At 27.9% G+C, this 15,377-nt stretch overlaps 1 protein-coding gene across 1 annotated transcript in view; it reads right to left on the bottom strand.

The window, feature by feature from the left end:
- LOC107444593 (uncharacterized) overlaps positions 1-15,377 on the bottom strand; it is a 209,408-nt gene that overhangs the window by 15,901 nt on the left and 178,130 nt on the right. The window contains exon 7 of the mRNA XM_021145380.4: positions 11,227-11,372. Coding sequence (XP_021001039.2) covers positions 11,227-11,372 — 146 coding nt within the window. The remainder of the gene's footprint in view (positions 1-11,226; positions 11,373-15,377) is intronic.

Genomic DNA, 15,377 nt, shown 5'->3' with positions numbered 1-15,377 from the left:
ACAAACTATACATGCGTTTGAAGACAGGCCGACCTAACTACTTACATCATATCGGTTCACGCTCTACATTCGAAAGAACGAGTTTTCCATTGGATTTAATAAATAGTTTATAATTATAGTGAATAGCTAGCTTGCCGCTATAATCAATCAAAAATTAGTTTAATCGCATGGTTTTCGTGAATTATTTATCTTTACTATATTATGTAATCAAAAGTAAAATCAACGCTATGAATTTCATAGCGTATCGAAATTTCGTCACCGACTTTGCATTTTAAAATGCGTTTGAACCCATATGTTTCTTATATTGATGCTTAATCTTTCAAAGCTTGTCTCTATAAACTTAAATGATGAAAAAAACTAACATAATAAAACTGAAGTTATTTATTTAGTCACGTAAAAAGTGTAGTAAATTCTGAATATCATATGTTAAATGACACTATCTGTATTGTTAATCCTTCTTTCGGTGAGTGGAATTTCTAATTTATGTTATATAAATCTAATAATATGGAGCCGCAACGGAACGTAGAGTGATATACAGAGTACAAGAAAAAAAGTTATGATAATTAGGTGCCATGAATGTGGTAGTATGATGATATTAAGACACTAATCCGTTTCGGAGGGCGATAAAAAACTTATTACTATAATAACTTTATTAGACAGCAATATCGATATTATAGGTTCTCATTACCACAGCAACTGTAACGGCAATAAAATAAGTATTTGGTGCTACACTTAGTTAAGCATCACTGTTGTCAAAAATAAGTGAATTTTTACGGCCTTCGAAATAAGTACTGATATTTGTTCCCCAAAAATGATTATAAAAATATCTAGAATTACAATTTATTAACTTTGGTAATGAATTAAAACTGAAATAAAAAAAATAAATTTTGTGTAAAAAAGATAAATTAATGGGGAAAAATTGCTTAATCGTATATGAGAACGATAAAAATTGCCACGCTGTTATTGACGCTAAGAATGCTTATTTATTTTCTAATAGGTTCTATTTTTACTATGGCAATTGGTGTTTTTTAATACATACTAGTATTGGTAAGTACCAAGTTACCTACTATATAGGTACTGTGGAAGTAGGCTTCTTGCAACGAATGGTATACTACCAGAGGAAATCGTTGATTATGATGTCGAATAATATCATCATGCCAAATGATACTGAATATAGTTAATCTTTTCATTTATCATATTTTGTATATCTAATTATGAATTCACTCATATAATGAACCTGAAATTATTAACTTCAATAAACAAAGAATAAAAGGATAGGCCACGCTATCAGAATGGATGAAGACCGTTTGAGATAGAAAGATAGCCTGGAAAAAGACCTTTTGGTCTTCAAAACCAAAAACTGGAAAACGCTAGCAGGAAAAAGGTTAGCCCGGAAAAAACTTATTGAGAAGGACAAGGCCCACCATGGGCTGTCGAACCATTGATGATGATTTTGAATTATGATTTATGTCAGCAAAATGGAAATTCCGAACTATATTTTTTGCAATAATTATTTATATTTCTGTAGGGAAGAGGTTAAAATAGTCGTGATGCAGATAACAATGATTTTTTAATGCGTGATAGATACCCATTTCTTTAAGAATTTATAAATTCCTTATAAGAAATCAGTCTAGTAAAGAAAATGGTAAACTGTATTTCAAAACCAAACTTCCAGTATTCATGATACATTCCCAAATATAGTTGGTACAACCATAAAAATGGCAACGTTACTACATGTACATTTTCCTAAAAGCATAAAGAAACAGCAAACTCGTAAATTTCAGATCAAATCTTTTTCGTAAAAAGAATACCCCCTACCATACAATAACCATTGCATTTGAACTTGGATTTTAAACGGCTAAAAATAGCTATTCCTCAGATCGCTTTCTTACTCAACTTCTCGCCTCCCTGGTATTTCAAATCCTCGGCGTTACCAAATCCCGAAAATGGAAAAAAATAAATAAAAATAAAAGAAGTGACATTGGGAGCAACATTTTTCGCGAATGATAATGTCACGTAAGTCATTTATATGGACCATATTTGGTGGTAGAATCCGGGTAAAATAAAGCGAAAAAGCTGTTTTTATTTTTTCGGGCACACAAAAAAAATCTAGTAATGTATGTGTTCTTGGCCTTCTAAGCATGAGATAGTAAAGGCAAGAATAAGAGCAGCAAATAAAGTTTTTGACTCCGAAATGCATTTTTATATACGAAAAAGAATGTGGTAAAACAGTGCCCGGAGTGCAGAAAGAACTTAGTTCTTTTTTCTATTTTTTTTTCGGAGGGAGTTGTAGAGTGCATAGATGTTAGGGTCCTTCTTGCGGAAATGGTAAGCAATCAATGAAATGTTTCTATTTTTTTTCTTTGTCTAACAATGAGGATGACTTCTGCTGCTTTTTTTCCTTCCTTGCAGAAGAGTTCGGATTATTTAGAATAAAAGATATACAAAAGAACACAGCTGTATTGTTGTTTAGAAACGAAATTATTTATTGCTTGAATACAAATATAGCTCATTAAGCATAGATGAATGCTTACATGTTGCCTTTTTATAATTCGTCAAAAAAATTCGTCTTCTGCTAGTTCTAAAAAAATAAAGCGATATTTTAACTCTTAGTTATGATAGGATATTGAGTCATGTAATGAAATAAATCAGTCATTTATTTTTATTTGACATCGAATTGAAATTGTTTTAAAAAATGAATAGTTTAGAGGCGAGAGAACTTGATGCGATATATCTAGTTTAGGGAGTTAAGACAAGCAATTTGTGATTGGCTGTGAGCCAAGATTTATCAAAAATAAATGAAACAAATTTTTTTTCAATTTTATGGCATCGACGAGGCATTTTTATCAAAGAAAATCTCTTAATTTAAGATTTGTATTATTTCCGGATTTTAAAATTTATTTATAACTATTCGTTGTATGTGTTATAAAAAAATTATTGTTAAACAAACACACATTTAGTGAACTAATTAGTTTTTGATTGCATGGTAACTATGTTCGGCACTTTTGTATTTCTGCTAGTATATGCCAAAAAAAACTTAATTTTCGATAAAAACCTTTAGTTTAGTTGTGAAAAGGGTTTTACTAATGGATAATATGATTAACTAGCTAAAATAAGGTTATATAGTTATATTTTTTATATTTAAGAAGTATATTTAATGATCTTTGTCATAATTTTGAGTGCATCGGCTCGTAAAAAAACGTAATAAATGCATACAGCCAATATGATTCTGATGCAAAGCAAAATAGAGACATTTAGAAGAATTTTCAAATTGTGTTCCTCTATCATTCTCTGTCTGAATTCCAATTTGAGCAGTTTTATCGCAATCATCTTCAAAGATAAGAAATTTGGATTTTAAAAATCTTACAATATTTGCTGTCTTCTCTATGAAACAAGATCAAACACAATTAGAAACTATACCTGGCGCAAAACAAGAACGAAGAATGAAGAAACGAACTGAAAAATTAAGAGATACCGATAGAGATCCACGTGATTGTGAAACTCTTCTTTATTTGAAGTTGCTAAACTCATTGAGATGTTCAGTATTAAATTCCAGTTACTAAATTATCATCAGAATTTTAAAAGTTAGCATATCTTATCTCTGGAAAATTACTTTAAAACCATGATTTAAATGGAGAGATTCGACTTACAATTTCATTAAGTATGGTGTTTATTACATCGATGGCATATGCGATATTAAATGAAAAAATATTTTTAATCAAAAACAGTTTTTAGTTTAAATAAAAAATAAAATTCGAAGAATATTCGTTTAACTTTAAGTTGACTCTGAATAATTGTACCAAAATGCTTTCATTAAAATTTTCAGAAATTGAATGCTAAACTGATTTTGTTGCCATCTTTCCAAATTCAGTACCAAATATAAATGTGTAAATAAAAACTATTTTAAAATAGACACACTTTCTTTTTGAGGATTAATCGTGAATGATTCCTTATCAAGCAGATTCGCAAGTCGTACTCCGCCAATTATAGCATTTTCAATTATAGCATTCCAAATACAAGATAGTTAAGCTTGTCTCAGGCACTTGAACAAGAATTGATAAGTTTCTTTTCCTTCAGATAACAGTTGCAAGATTTTGTGATTCTCATAATATTGACTGAATCTAATCTGAATTCTGGTGATCTGAGAATTTTGAAACGGTAATTACCTCATGACCAAACACAAAGTGAATCTAAATTGAGCAGAAGTAAATAAAACGACGATCCCTGGAATGTTATTAAATTGTTGAATTTGATTTAAAAAAAGAATATCTACACTTGAGCAAAATAGAATTCTTCATTGGTATTTCTTACATTTTATTCAATTTGATGAACGCATCGCATTGATTCTTTTATTCTTGGAGGCGTTCCTCCATCAAACAACCACCAAATAAATTTAAACAAACTTAGATTAAACAAAACCAGAAGCTACATTTGAAATTCTATCCTTTACTGAAACTCGGTTTCAAATGGAAATGTCAAACTTTTAATTAAAATACAAAACAGTGGGTCAAAATAAAAGAAATATTCCTTCCCTCTGCCCACATCTGCAGAAAAGGATTCACTGCTCCATTAAATTCCACCCATTTATTCCAAACTGTCTCAGTTTGGGATTTTTATTGCTGGAATTTCAACTCTTAAAAACCATGGCGAGCAATGAATCATGGTCACGATGTAAGCAATAACAAGAAATGCGCCAAACCGCAATTTTATAAGGCAATTTCGGCCGTAAATTTTAAGCTTTATCAGAAAGCCATGTCCCAATCGTGCTGAAATGTAGAGAGAATACATCTGGAAAAAAAATCTTCCAATTTCTTCTCAATTTCTTTCCATGTTGGGAAAGAAATAGCTCTGTTTTTGTTACATCTGCTTGCTTCAGAAGATAAAGTCAATTTCTTTTTCAACTTATTACATATTTTTTGTGTGTACTGGTTCTTTTTCTTAGAATATGTTTTTTTCCCTGTATTATTATGTCTTAGTCTCAAACACAAAACCTCTGGACGAAAACATGAATAGAGATTACTGGAAATGTGAGCTCTTTTCTTTATACATTTGTCTGCTTGTTTCTCCAGAAAAAAAATACCCAGCAAAAAAAAAAAAAAAAAAAAACCGGTATCTCTTTCCAGCAGGGTAAATAAGATACAAACAGCAACTCCGTTACTTTCGGTTTGAGGATTATAAATAAGGTTCTATTCAAAATCGTACAATTGATTTTTATGTTTGCAATTCAAATTCAGAAGAACAATTGATCTGAAAAATATTACTGTTGGAAAAATATACGCTTTGAAATATGTTTTGAGTAAGGAAATGGATTTATCGGAAGATTATGCAGTGTAGCATGAAATAGCGTTACAAAAGTTTTTTAATGAATAAATAAAACAAGTCTAGTGTTTCAAATTCTATCATAGAGTTTTGGGTATGGTAAGAATTTTATTTGGAACGTTGTTTCTGCTACAGTTAGTTTCTAATGAAGTTTTCAGTCGAGTTCAGAAGGCAAACACAATAGAAACATTTTTAACGCTGAGAACAATGTTCGAACTAAATTATAACAAATGAAATTTTTTAAAAAAAAAATACCATAAAATGCAAACCATTTTGGGCGTGGTTTATTATTAAAAATGGAAAAAAAGGAGCTAATTGGCATTGTAGAATGTAAATAGTTATCAATTAATTAGATCGTTAAAAGGAAAATTGGATATATTTTTTAAAAATAAGTTTATGGAGTTAAAAATAAAGCCTTTTAATTTAAAGCTATATTATACTTGCTTATGAGCGACCATTTCTTTCTACAGCTTGCTGCTATCCTATGTAGATCATTAAAATTAGAAGTCAACTCTTTCTAAGTTGTGATTGTGAAAATTTTTAAGTTAGAGAATACTTTGTAAGGATGACTTTCTACGAATTACATGCTATTTGCACAATATAGATTTGCGACAGTGGATCAAGCTCATACTGTCAAGTTTAGTTTATCTTTAGAAAGCGCTGTCAGTCTTATTCCAAAAATGGCACAAAACTTCACTATGGAAAAGCCACAGTTTAGGCGAAAGTTAAAAGCGTTCATGATCAAATATCGTATCTTAAGCCAGTGCCCTGAACGCTAATTCTAAAAATGGCGCAAAACGAAACCGTGGTAAAGGAACAGTTTTGCGAAAATTTTAAGCGTTAGTAATTTAATTTCCAAATAAGCAAAAAATTTCTCCAACGCTGAGAATTATTCAATGATTTTAATAATTTTTATCTAATTGTAAAACTCTCGTCAAATTGGCAATTTTAAAATTTTTTTAAAGGGTAATAATTATTAAAATATTTAAGTTATTTAACCACCCAGATAATTCTTTATGGCAAGGCATCATATTCAGTATATATAGCTTAAAGTTACAGCTTTGTCTTAAGTGTAAGGTACCTAAACGGTGGAGTTTTTAGTTTTTCTTACCAAAAGAGCTTTAAAAAACACTGTTAAATGTTTATTAAACTCAATAAGCTAGATTAGTTAATTTGGCGAGATTTTCTTATCTAAGTGAAAATGATTAAAATCAATGTGTAATTCTTAAATTTTGCAAATTTTTACGAGTTCAAACAATGCACTTTTTGAGTAACTTTTCAAACATTTTTTTAAATATCAAACTTTTTATATTTTTACAAGACTCTGGCTTTTTTTCAGTTGACATTTTCTTCGCAATTTTCATAACTAGCACAGAGGGTTCTTTCTAAAAGTTAGACAAATGTTATCCTAAAAGTCATAAATAACTTTTAGATACTCTCAACGGTTTAAAAAAAACACAAAAAATGGTAAAAAAGTAGTACACAAAAAAAGTCTTAAAAAGTGGTATTTCAACTAGTTCTAGAAAATTCGAAATAAAGCATTAACAATTAATTTTTTTTTAGGATACGCATGTTACACATTATATAGACAGATTGGCTAGTTATTTGCGAAACAAATATAAACGAAAAAAATATTAAACTGCCATCTTTTAAAATAGAAACTATTTGAAAATTTAAAACTTTATTATAAATTTAGTCAAAGGAGAAATATTGTCGAATTTTTTTAGTCTTAAGAAGCTTGTGTACAAGAAAAACAAATTTCAATCCAAAGTTGTTCTTTCAGCGTTTTGTTGAAAGGCATTTTTCCAGTTCTTATTATAACTAAATAAAGCTCAGAAGTACCCATTGTGCGTGTAGAAAATCATTTTATGTACTTCAGAAAGAAAGCCACCATCCATTTCTAAACGTACTTTAGAAAAGTGCTGAAAGCGTTTTTTAAGGACCATTAGTAAGGATATGCTTTAAATTTCCGGAGTTTGAGCAAATTTTCAAAAGAAAAATTTTGTTTTAGTGTTAGTAAGTAAAAAATGAAATGCTATTAAAGGGATTATAAGTGGAATTATGTAAAAAATAATATGCTAGTAAAAATAGTTTTGGGCAAGAATTTACCATTACATTTTGAATTTCTTCTAATCCATGTTGTTCGAGTTCTTTTTAAATATATAAATTTATTATTTAGACGTGATTATGAAATTTAATTTATCCCATTTGTGATAGTGTCTTTCTAAATAATCGGTTTTCTTATTTAAAAAAAAAGATGGGTAAGTTTTAAATAATAAGATTTATTTTGAGGAAAATAGAAGATAGTTCGGGGGGGGGGTCACCATAATACATTAATAACATAAATATTTAAATTTGGTATTGACTCCAAGGCATAGTGCTTTTTTAAAGCTAGAGCGATTGGTACTTGATAGAAATATCCAATTGCATTTGCAAATATTTGTAGTACATAAATATATGTATATAAATATATGTAGATGTGTGAATATATGTTGACTACTTTTGAGTGGGGGTATTCAAGAGTTAAAAGAAAGTAAAAACAGTTTAAAAAACAGTGAAAGATTTATGCTACTTATTCGAATGAGTGGTATTTCCCCCCAACATTTTTACAGACTCTGTTCTATTATTTAAAAAAGCTTACATAACGTTTCGTATCACAACGTTTAGTCTATGCTATCGAATCTCGCCAACAAAAATAATAATACATAAATCTGTGTTTATAAATATATGTCGATGTATAAATATATGTAAACCCCGTTTAGGAGTTGGGGTATTAATGAGTTTAAAAAAATAAGATACTTATTTGAATTAATAAATTTTGTTTTACAGTTTTGTCCTTTAAAATATCTTTTCAGTTTTACCCTTTAAAATAGCTTCCAAAACGGTTTATTCTACGCTAACCGTTTATTCTACGCTAACAAATCTCGCCAACAAAAATAAATAAATAAATATTTGCCAAAAGTTAATGTTACCCAAAAATAAAATCTCGATAAAGCAATTTCCAAAACTGTTTTACCTTAAATTTTATTTTTTGTGGAGTTAATGTCTGGAATTTTTAACTATTACAAGAAACAGTACTCATAATTAGAAATCGAATTAAAGAATTTATTCGACTTAAAATCAGTTTCCGTAAAGTTTTCTTAATTTTTCCAATTTTAGTCAACGATTTTTATTTAATTATCTCAACACTGGAAAACTCGTGAAAGTATTTTTTTTATTGCCAACAAAAATAAAATTGCAATAATGCGATTTCAAATAACATTTTAATTGTTTTCTACGAAACAAATTATTTTGACCAAAATAGAAGGAAAAAAAAAAGGTTTATATTTCTCGCACCTCAAAGGCATTACAAAAAACCGTACCGTAAGCTTCTTAGCGTCTTTCGTCAAAGAGATTTAGATGTCTGAGCTCTTGCTTCCTTTTAGTATTTCCTTTTCTATATAGCAATTTGATAAAAGTTAACAGATTATATGAGTTTTATTTCAGTGATAATGGTATTTACAAATCAGTAAAAAACATACTTTTTTAAGATATTTCAGACTTATATTTCTAAGAGCAAAAGTTTAGTAAAATATTTGTCTTTGCCCTAATTCTTTTTTTCTTGTAAATAGTTTTAATTATGTTTTTGCTTCAATGTCACATAAATTGATTTCCGTTCAAGTAAAAAAAAAAAAAGACAAATAAAACATTTTTAATAATTATATGAAACAAAAGTATCGTGATCATGACTCAATTGCCCTTTCCTATGGTTTTATTTACCATTCATTAAAAATTAGATACATATTTTGGACTAATGGCTGTATAAAGGTATACCTGCAAATAGTTCTGCCATGACATTAAAATATTATCTATAACACTTAGCTTGTTGCATGAATTGTATTGGTCATTTACATGGTTAACTTCTGCTAATTTATTGGGACTAACTGCAATCAAGGATCTATGGTTTTAATTGTTAGGTTAGGGGAGCGGAACGAAGTCTGGATCCCTTAATGTTAATTTTACTTTTCTTGTATTTCTTCATATCTCGATTTTTCTTAAACAAATCGAAAATTTTGTACAGAATGATATAATTAATTTATCTTAATCTTAAGACAATCCTGCGCGAAAAATAATTATTATTAATTATTATTTTTAATTTTATTTAAAAGTAGTCGAAGAAATTTCGAAATATAAGGTATATAAATTTTTACTTCACTTTAACGAATGTAATTTTATATCGCAAAATACAAAATTTGAACGAAATTGGTCAAAATCGGTCTAGCGAAATCGAAAAGTCGGATATTTAAGACTCGAATTCTCAGGAACTATTCGATCAATTTTGTATTTTGCTTCAAGAAAATTATATTTTTAAAATGATTTAAAAAAATTTGTATACCTTATATCTTGGAGGAATTCTTACAAGTATTCAATGAAATAATATAAAATAATAATAAGTATTTTTTGAAAGGTACAACAAGTATTATTGAATGGAACAGTAAGGAATATTGAATGGAACAGTAAGGGATCCAAACTTTAGACTGCTTTCCTGACCAAACAATTGGGACCATATTTCCAAGATTGCGGTTACGACCTAAGAAGGTCAGAAATTTGAATCTGACAAAAAGGACCTATGTATATACAGACAAAAGTATGTTTTTGTGTCTGATTTTGTAACATAAAATATTGTCTGCACTTAGTAATTAGTTTATTTGAGGCCATTCCTTCGAGCCGTTAATATTGAGTCCTAGTACATGAATATTCAATCATTAGATCATAAGTTATTCAGGATGGATTTTTTGCTCACTGTGCTTTATTAAAATCTTATTTATCTCTGCTGGCAATTAGATATTTTATTTTACTATCATCAAGTTGTAGTCCTATCTAATTTCTATGATTAATGTATTGATAAATTTGATTAACTCTTTGTCTATATCAATTAGAAAAATATAGCCTAAACATATAGTTAAATATTAGTACAATTTTCGTCTCAATGAGGTTCAATATTTAAATTTAAAGAGCATAACTATCTATCAATTCGGTTAAATGTTACTGATGATTTCAAATGAGCTTTATAAATTTTTTTAAATTTACGATTTTCCTTTTTTCTTTTTAATAATACCCTTTAAAAAGTTCGTTTGAAATGTTATTTATTTCAAGAGGAAAATACATTTTTAAAGTATTTTATAATTTTTAATATATCGCATCAGAAAAGTTCTGGGTTCGAACCTCGGATAAGGCATTGATGTTCTTTCCTTCTCTGTACTATCAGTCCTTACTGAGACAGCAACGTTGGTCTACCATATATAGGGCCCCTGAATGAGTGGCCAACAAATCTGGCCAAATACGTCTAAATTGACGAATTTTTTTATTATTTTTTTTTAACGGCAGGCACTGAATTTTCGTTCTTCACCTCGGAAGATGCCGGAAGTGTTGCTTATTTAACGTTACCCAGTGGGCACCTGGGAACCAAAGTCACAGAGGCAAGCAACATTACCCACGCCACACTGCCACAGATACCCATTCATAGGGAGAGTCACATTCATACACCACACAACAGAGAACAGCACACAGAGAGGACAACGTCCATGCCCTGAGCGGGATTCGAATCCTCAGCCACTGACTTCACAGTCATGCACGCTGATCGCTCGGACATGTGGCCGGCGAATTGACGAAATGTCAAACCAGGTTGGCATTGGAAAAAGAAATTAAATCGGTGTACATTTGAAATCTACTCAATATTTTAAGTTAGAAGGAAATAGTAATTAAAATTTTTATTTTAAACTAGAAATAAATAAAGATTTAAAAAAAAAGACTTAATAAAGTATTTGCCTAATTCAACTTACTTCTTTCTGTAGAATGCTAAGTGAGAACATTAAAAAATTCCTTTCATTGTGAGATATTTTGAAAAAGAAAAAGAAAGAAACTTACTGTTTAGGTCATTGATTTCAAATTTCAAGAGCAGAGGGTCACCAACTTGTGCTGTGTAAAGATCTCTTCCAACTTTATCGGTGACTTTCATTGTGACGTTAGGAGCTCCCACATTAACAGAGTGACTGCCGTATGTGTTCACATCACTGAAAAGACGATAAAATATTTTAGATTAAAATGTCAGAAAAAAAATCACCAATATCGTATACATTAATTTCAAGCTGAATAAAGTGATAAATTGAAGTAAGTTCAATTAAGTTTAAGAGTTAATGAAGTTAATAATTAAATTCAATTAAGTAAATCTTATTATTAAGTTTAAGAGTTGTGGTAATGTGGTTAAATTTGTCATCATATTAAGAATGCTGTAAATTTGAATAATATTATCGTTTAATATGAAAAATAAATATTTCAAGACAACTGTAAATGTTTTGACGACTAATAACAATAAGAAATAAATAACTATTGAAAGTTATGTATATTGAATAAGTTTTCAATAAATAACTATTAAAAGTTATGTATATTGAATAAGTTTTCAATAAACAAGTTTTATAATGGCGTGCAAAAGATTTTTGATTAGCTTGAGATGTAACTTAATATGGAAAAAAGTGAAATTAGTATTAGGGGGTCCAAACTATGAGAGTTCTCCTAATTAAACTGTAGGAATCATATTTTACGGATTATAACTACCCTAATGTTTCAAATCAACATTTTAAAGCAAACATTTCAAACCGTTTAAAGTTAGTACTAATCATTAAAACAAAAGTTAGTCGCGGTGATTTAATCGCTAAACAGATAAAAAAATATGAACACAAAGTTGAAACTATTTTATTATTTAAAAAAAATAACTGAATAACTTGATTAACTATTAAATAAATTTTAAAAGAACTATAATTTTATTTAAAAAAAAAGCCAGAATTAAATTCACATAGTCACAATCTATAATGAAACTCATAGTGATTAGTAGGATCGTCGCGTACCTTTACTGTAGTTCATTATCGATTGCAATGTATAATGAGTCATCGGGTACCCTAATCGTAGTTCATTATTGATGGCAATGTATAGTAAGTTATCGGACATCTTAATTGTAATTCAATATGGATGGTAATGTATAGTAATTACATTCATTACTTACTATGCAATTGCGATAAAATTTACACTAAAAATTACTATAAAAAGCTATAAAAGTTTATTAAAAACCTGAGGTTTAAGAAAAAAGTTTTTTCCTCAACCTTAGTATTTAATGAGGACTTAAGAATAAGGGTTCATAAGTAAACTAACGTTGAAAGGAAGCAAAAAGTATAAATAATTTGATAATTTCAATAATATTTTGTATTCATCTATATAAGTATTAGATAAAATTCACAATAATCCTGCTTCGACAAAATTTTTCGCGATTTGAAACTCAATTTTGATTTTATTTCAAACTAAAAAGAAAAAAAAAATTAAAAGATTTTTTTTCGCCACATTTCAAAATAGATTTATAAAAAATCAAGGGAGAAAACAATAGAAATAAAGAAACAAATCATTATCGATGCAAGAGTTAAGATAGTTTCCTAAAACCCATTGCTTTTATTTTATTATTTTCTTTCTTACAAAATAATATGCATCCTTTTTAAACAATATAGCATGTTCTAAACTTTAAAACAAATTATATTACTTTTTCTGAAAAAAAAAACATGAATAACAAAGTTCGATTTTCATAAGGGAAATAGAAGATTATGAAAATAAATAAAAACACTTATTTTTGAGAGACCTTATATAAAACATTGTAAAAATATATTATAATGCATTTTTTTTTCAGTTTTAAAAGTATACATCTGCTATAATTTATTTTATTTTTAATAATAAATAAAAATATGCTTTAGGCACAAATCTTTCAAAATTTTCAACTAATAGAAATATTGAATATTTTGTAAAAACATTGAAGTATAAATCTAAAAGTAAATATACTACGTTAGTAAATTTCTAACTTTGATTCAAAATAAACAGATTACTAATCTTATTCATATTTAGTTTTAACTAGTACATAAAAAGAACTATATATTTTGTCTCTTTATTATAAAATGTATTATGAGACATTTCAAATATTCGATACAAAATTTAAAATAAATCTTTTAAAAATGTTGACGTTTTAATTATCTCAGTATATATATATATATATATATATATATATATATATATATATATATATATATATATATATATATATATATATATATATATATATATATATATATATATATATATATATATATATATATATATTGTTAGAGAGGTGCGTGAGGAAGTAGTACAGCACGTAATGGAGCATTGGGCTGAGTTTTCGATCTTATATCAAAACAGAGATGGAAATAACTTTATTATTTCTTCTGTCTATTATGCTGAAATGTCCCGAACTCATATTTACGAGGTGGTTTGAGTGATTCAATGGTTGCTGGACAAATTTTAAATTATTACTGAAATTTACTACATAGGGAAGTTTGACAATATCGCGGACATCTCTTGAAAATACTCAAAATTGAAATCAAAGTACTTCAGAGCAGACAAAGCAGCTAAAAGATTACAAAATTTGTTTAATATATTGTTTGAAATTAAGCAACGTGTTTTGGAAGTTGGGACTGAAGAATTAGAGGATGGGGCTGAAGAATTAGAATATTTAAATATAATTGCGAGCTGTATTCGTCTTAGCTACCATTAAAGTTTATATGTGGTACAAGATAATCTCGAAAGGTGACCAAACTGGTTGACAAAAGCGTCTATTTTTATATAATTATCCATAATTAAATATTATATATACGTATCGAATCATCATGTATATAAAAAAACAATTCTGTAAGAATTTTAATGCAAATTAAATATTGCAAAACGTATTTTGTTAGTTTATTCTTTTCACGATCTTTCTATCCTTTGTATTATATAAATGTGTAAACATTTAGGCGGACAAGTATTAATTCAATTTTAATTAGCACTTTAGTAATTAGAACTGATTTAGTAAGCATACAGTTATTGAAAATTAAAGATTGTATAAATTTACTAAAGATATTAAATTAAATACTAACAAAATATTCTGAGAAATATTTGTCTTATATTTTTAATTTTACAGAATAGTCATTATAGTAAATATTAATATCTTATATTAAAATGCATTGAATTTAACGAATTAAATGAGAAAGTCTATATGTTTGTCGCTTTATCTAAATAAGCTATTTATTAAATTACATACAATGTGAAAAGATAACTAAGTTAAAGTATAAAGAAGAAAATTATCAATGAATAAGCATTATATTTATCTAATTGATTTTTGAAAAAAAAGTAACAAAAAAAATTTTTTAAAAGTGGCGTTTTTCAGGTGAACTAAAGCAGAGAAAAGGATTTTTCTCGCGTTAATAAAAAAAAGTATAACATGCTTATGTAAAAAAAAAGAAATTCTAAAATTTGTTTTTTATTTATCAAATTACTAAAATTACGAAATCTATTTGACTTTAAATAAGAAAATTTATTCCTTTTATTACAAGAATCTACACAACAGAGAAAGATGAGACAGTAAAATTAAATTTCTGAAAATGCTATTTTGTTTATAGCAAAATAAGTGCATTGTTAGATCTTGAAAAATCAAAATATATGTAGTTTTACCTCTTAATAAGAAGTGCTGATTTCTTACTCCCAAGTGCTTTTGAGTTTAAGAAATAAATTACAATTTCAATACTGAATCAAAAACAATTAGAAGGCAGTAGAAATCTAAGTTCTTTTTTGAGCTCAGCTTAGAAGAGTTGCATTAAGAACTGATTTCTTAGTCCTAAGTTCTTTTGTGTTCAAGAAATAAATGACAATTTTAATACTGAATCAAAGAAAAATAGAAGGCCATATACATGCAAGCTTTGTTGCTTTTAGTCTAGGAGAGCAGTATTAAATTTTAAAATTGGTTGAAACTTCGCCAACACATAGTGTTTCTGACTAAAATCAATATTTAAACTTTGTCCTTTTCAACTGAAATATTTTCATGTTTGTTAATTTTGTCTTCGTGTTACACTGCGCTGTTGTTGCAAATAGTGGTTATTTTGAAAACCATGGTTTTATACTTTTTTTCAGTTAGCGTTATCTATTGACACACTCGAAAACTAAGTTTGAAAGTTTCTGAGAATAATTTTTCT

This window comes from Parasteatoda tepidariorum, chromosome 6, assembly GCF_982258835.1.
Source record: "Parasteatoda tepidariorum strain Cologne lab strain chromosome 6, Ptep-v5.0, whole genome shotgun sequence".
NCBI classification, from domain to species: Eukaryota; Metazoa; Arthropoda; class Arachnida; order Araneae; family Theridiidae; genus Parasteatoda; species Parasteatoda tepidariorum.
Note: the sequence above shows the minus strand (reverse complement) of the source record. Positions and strands in the feature narration are given on the sequence as shown.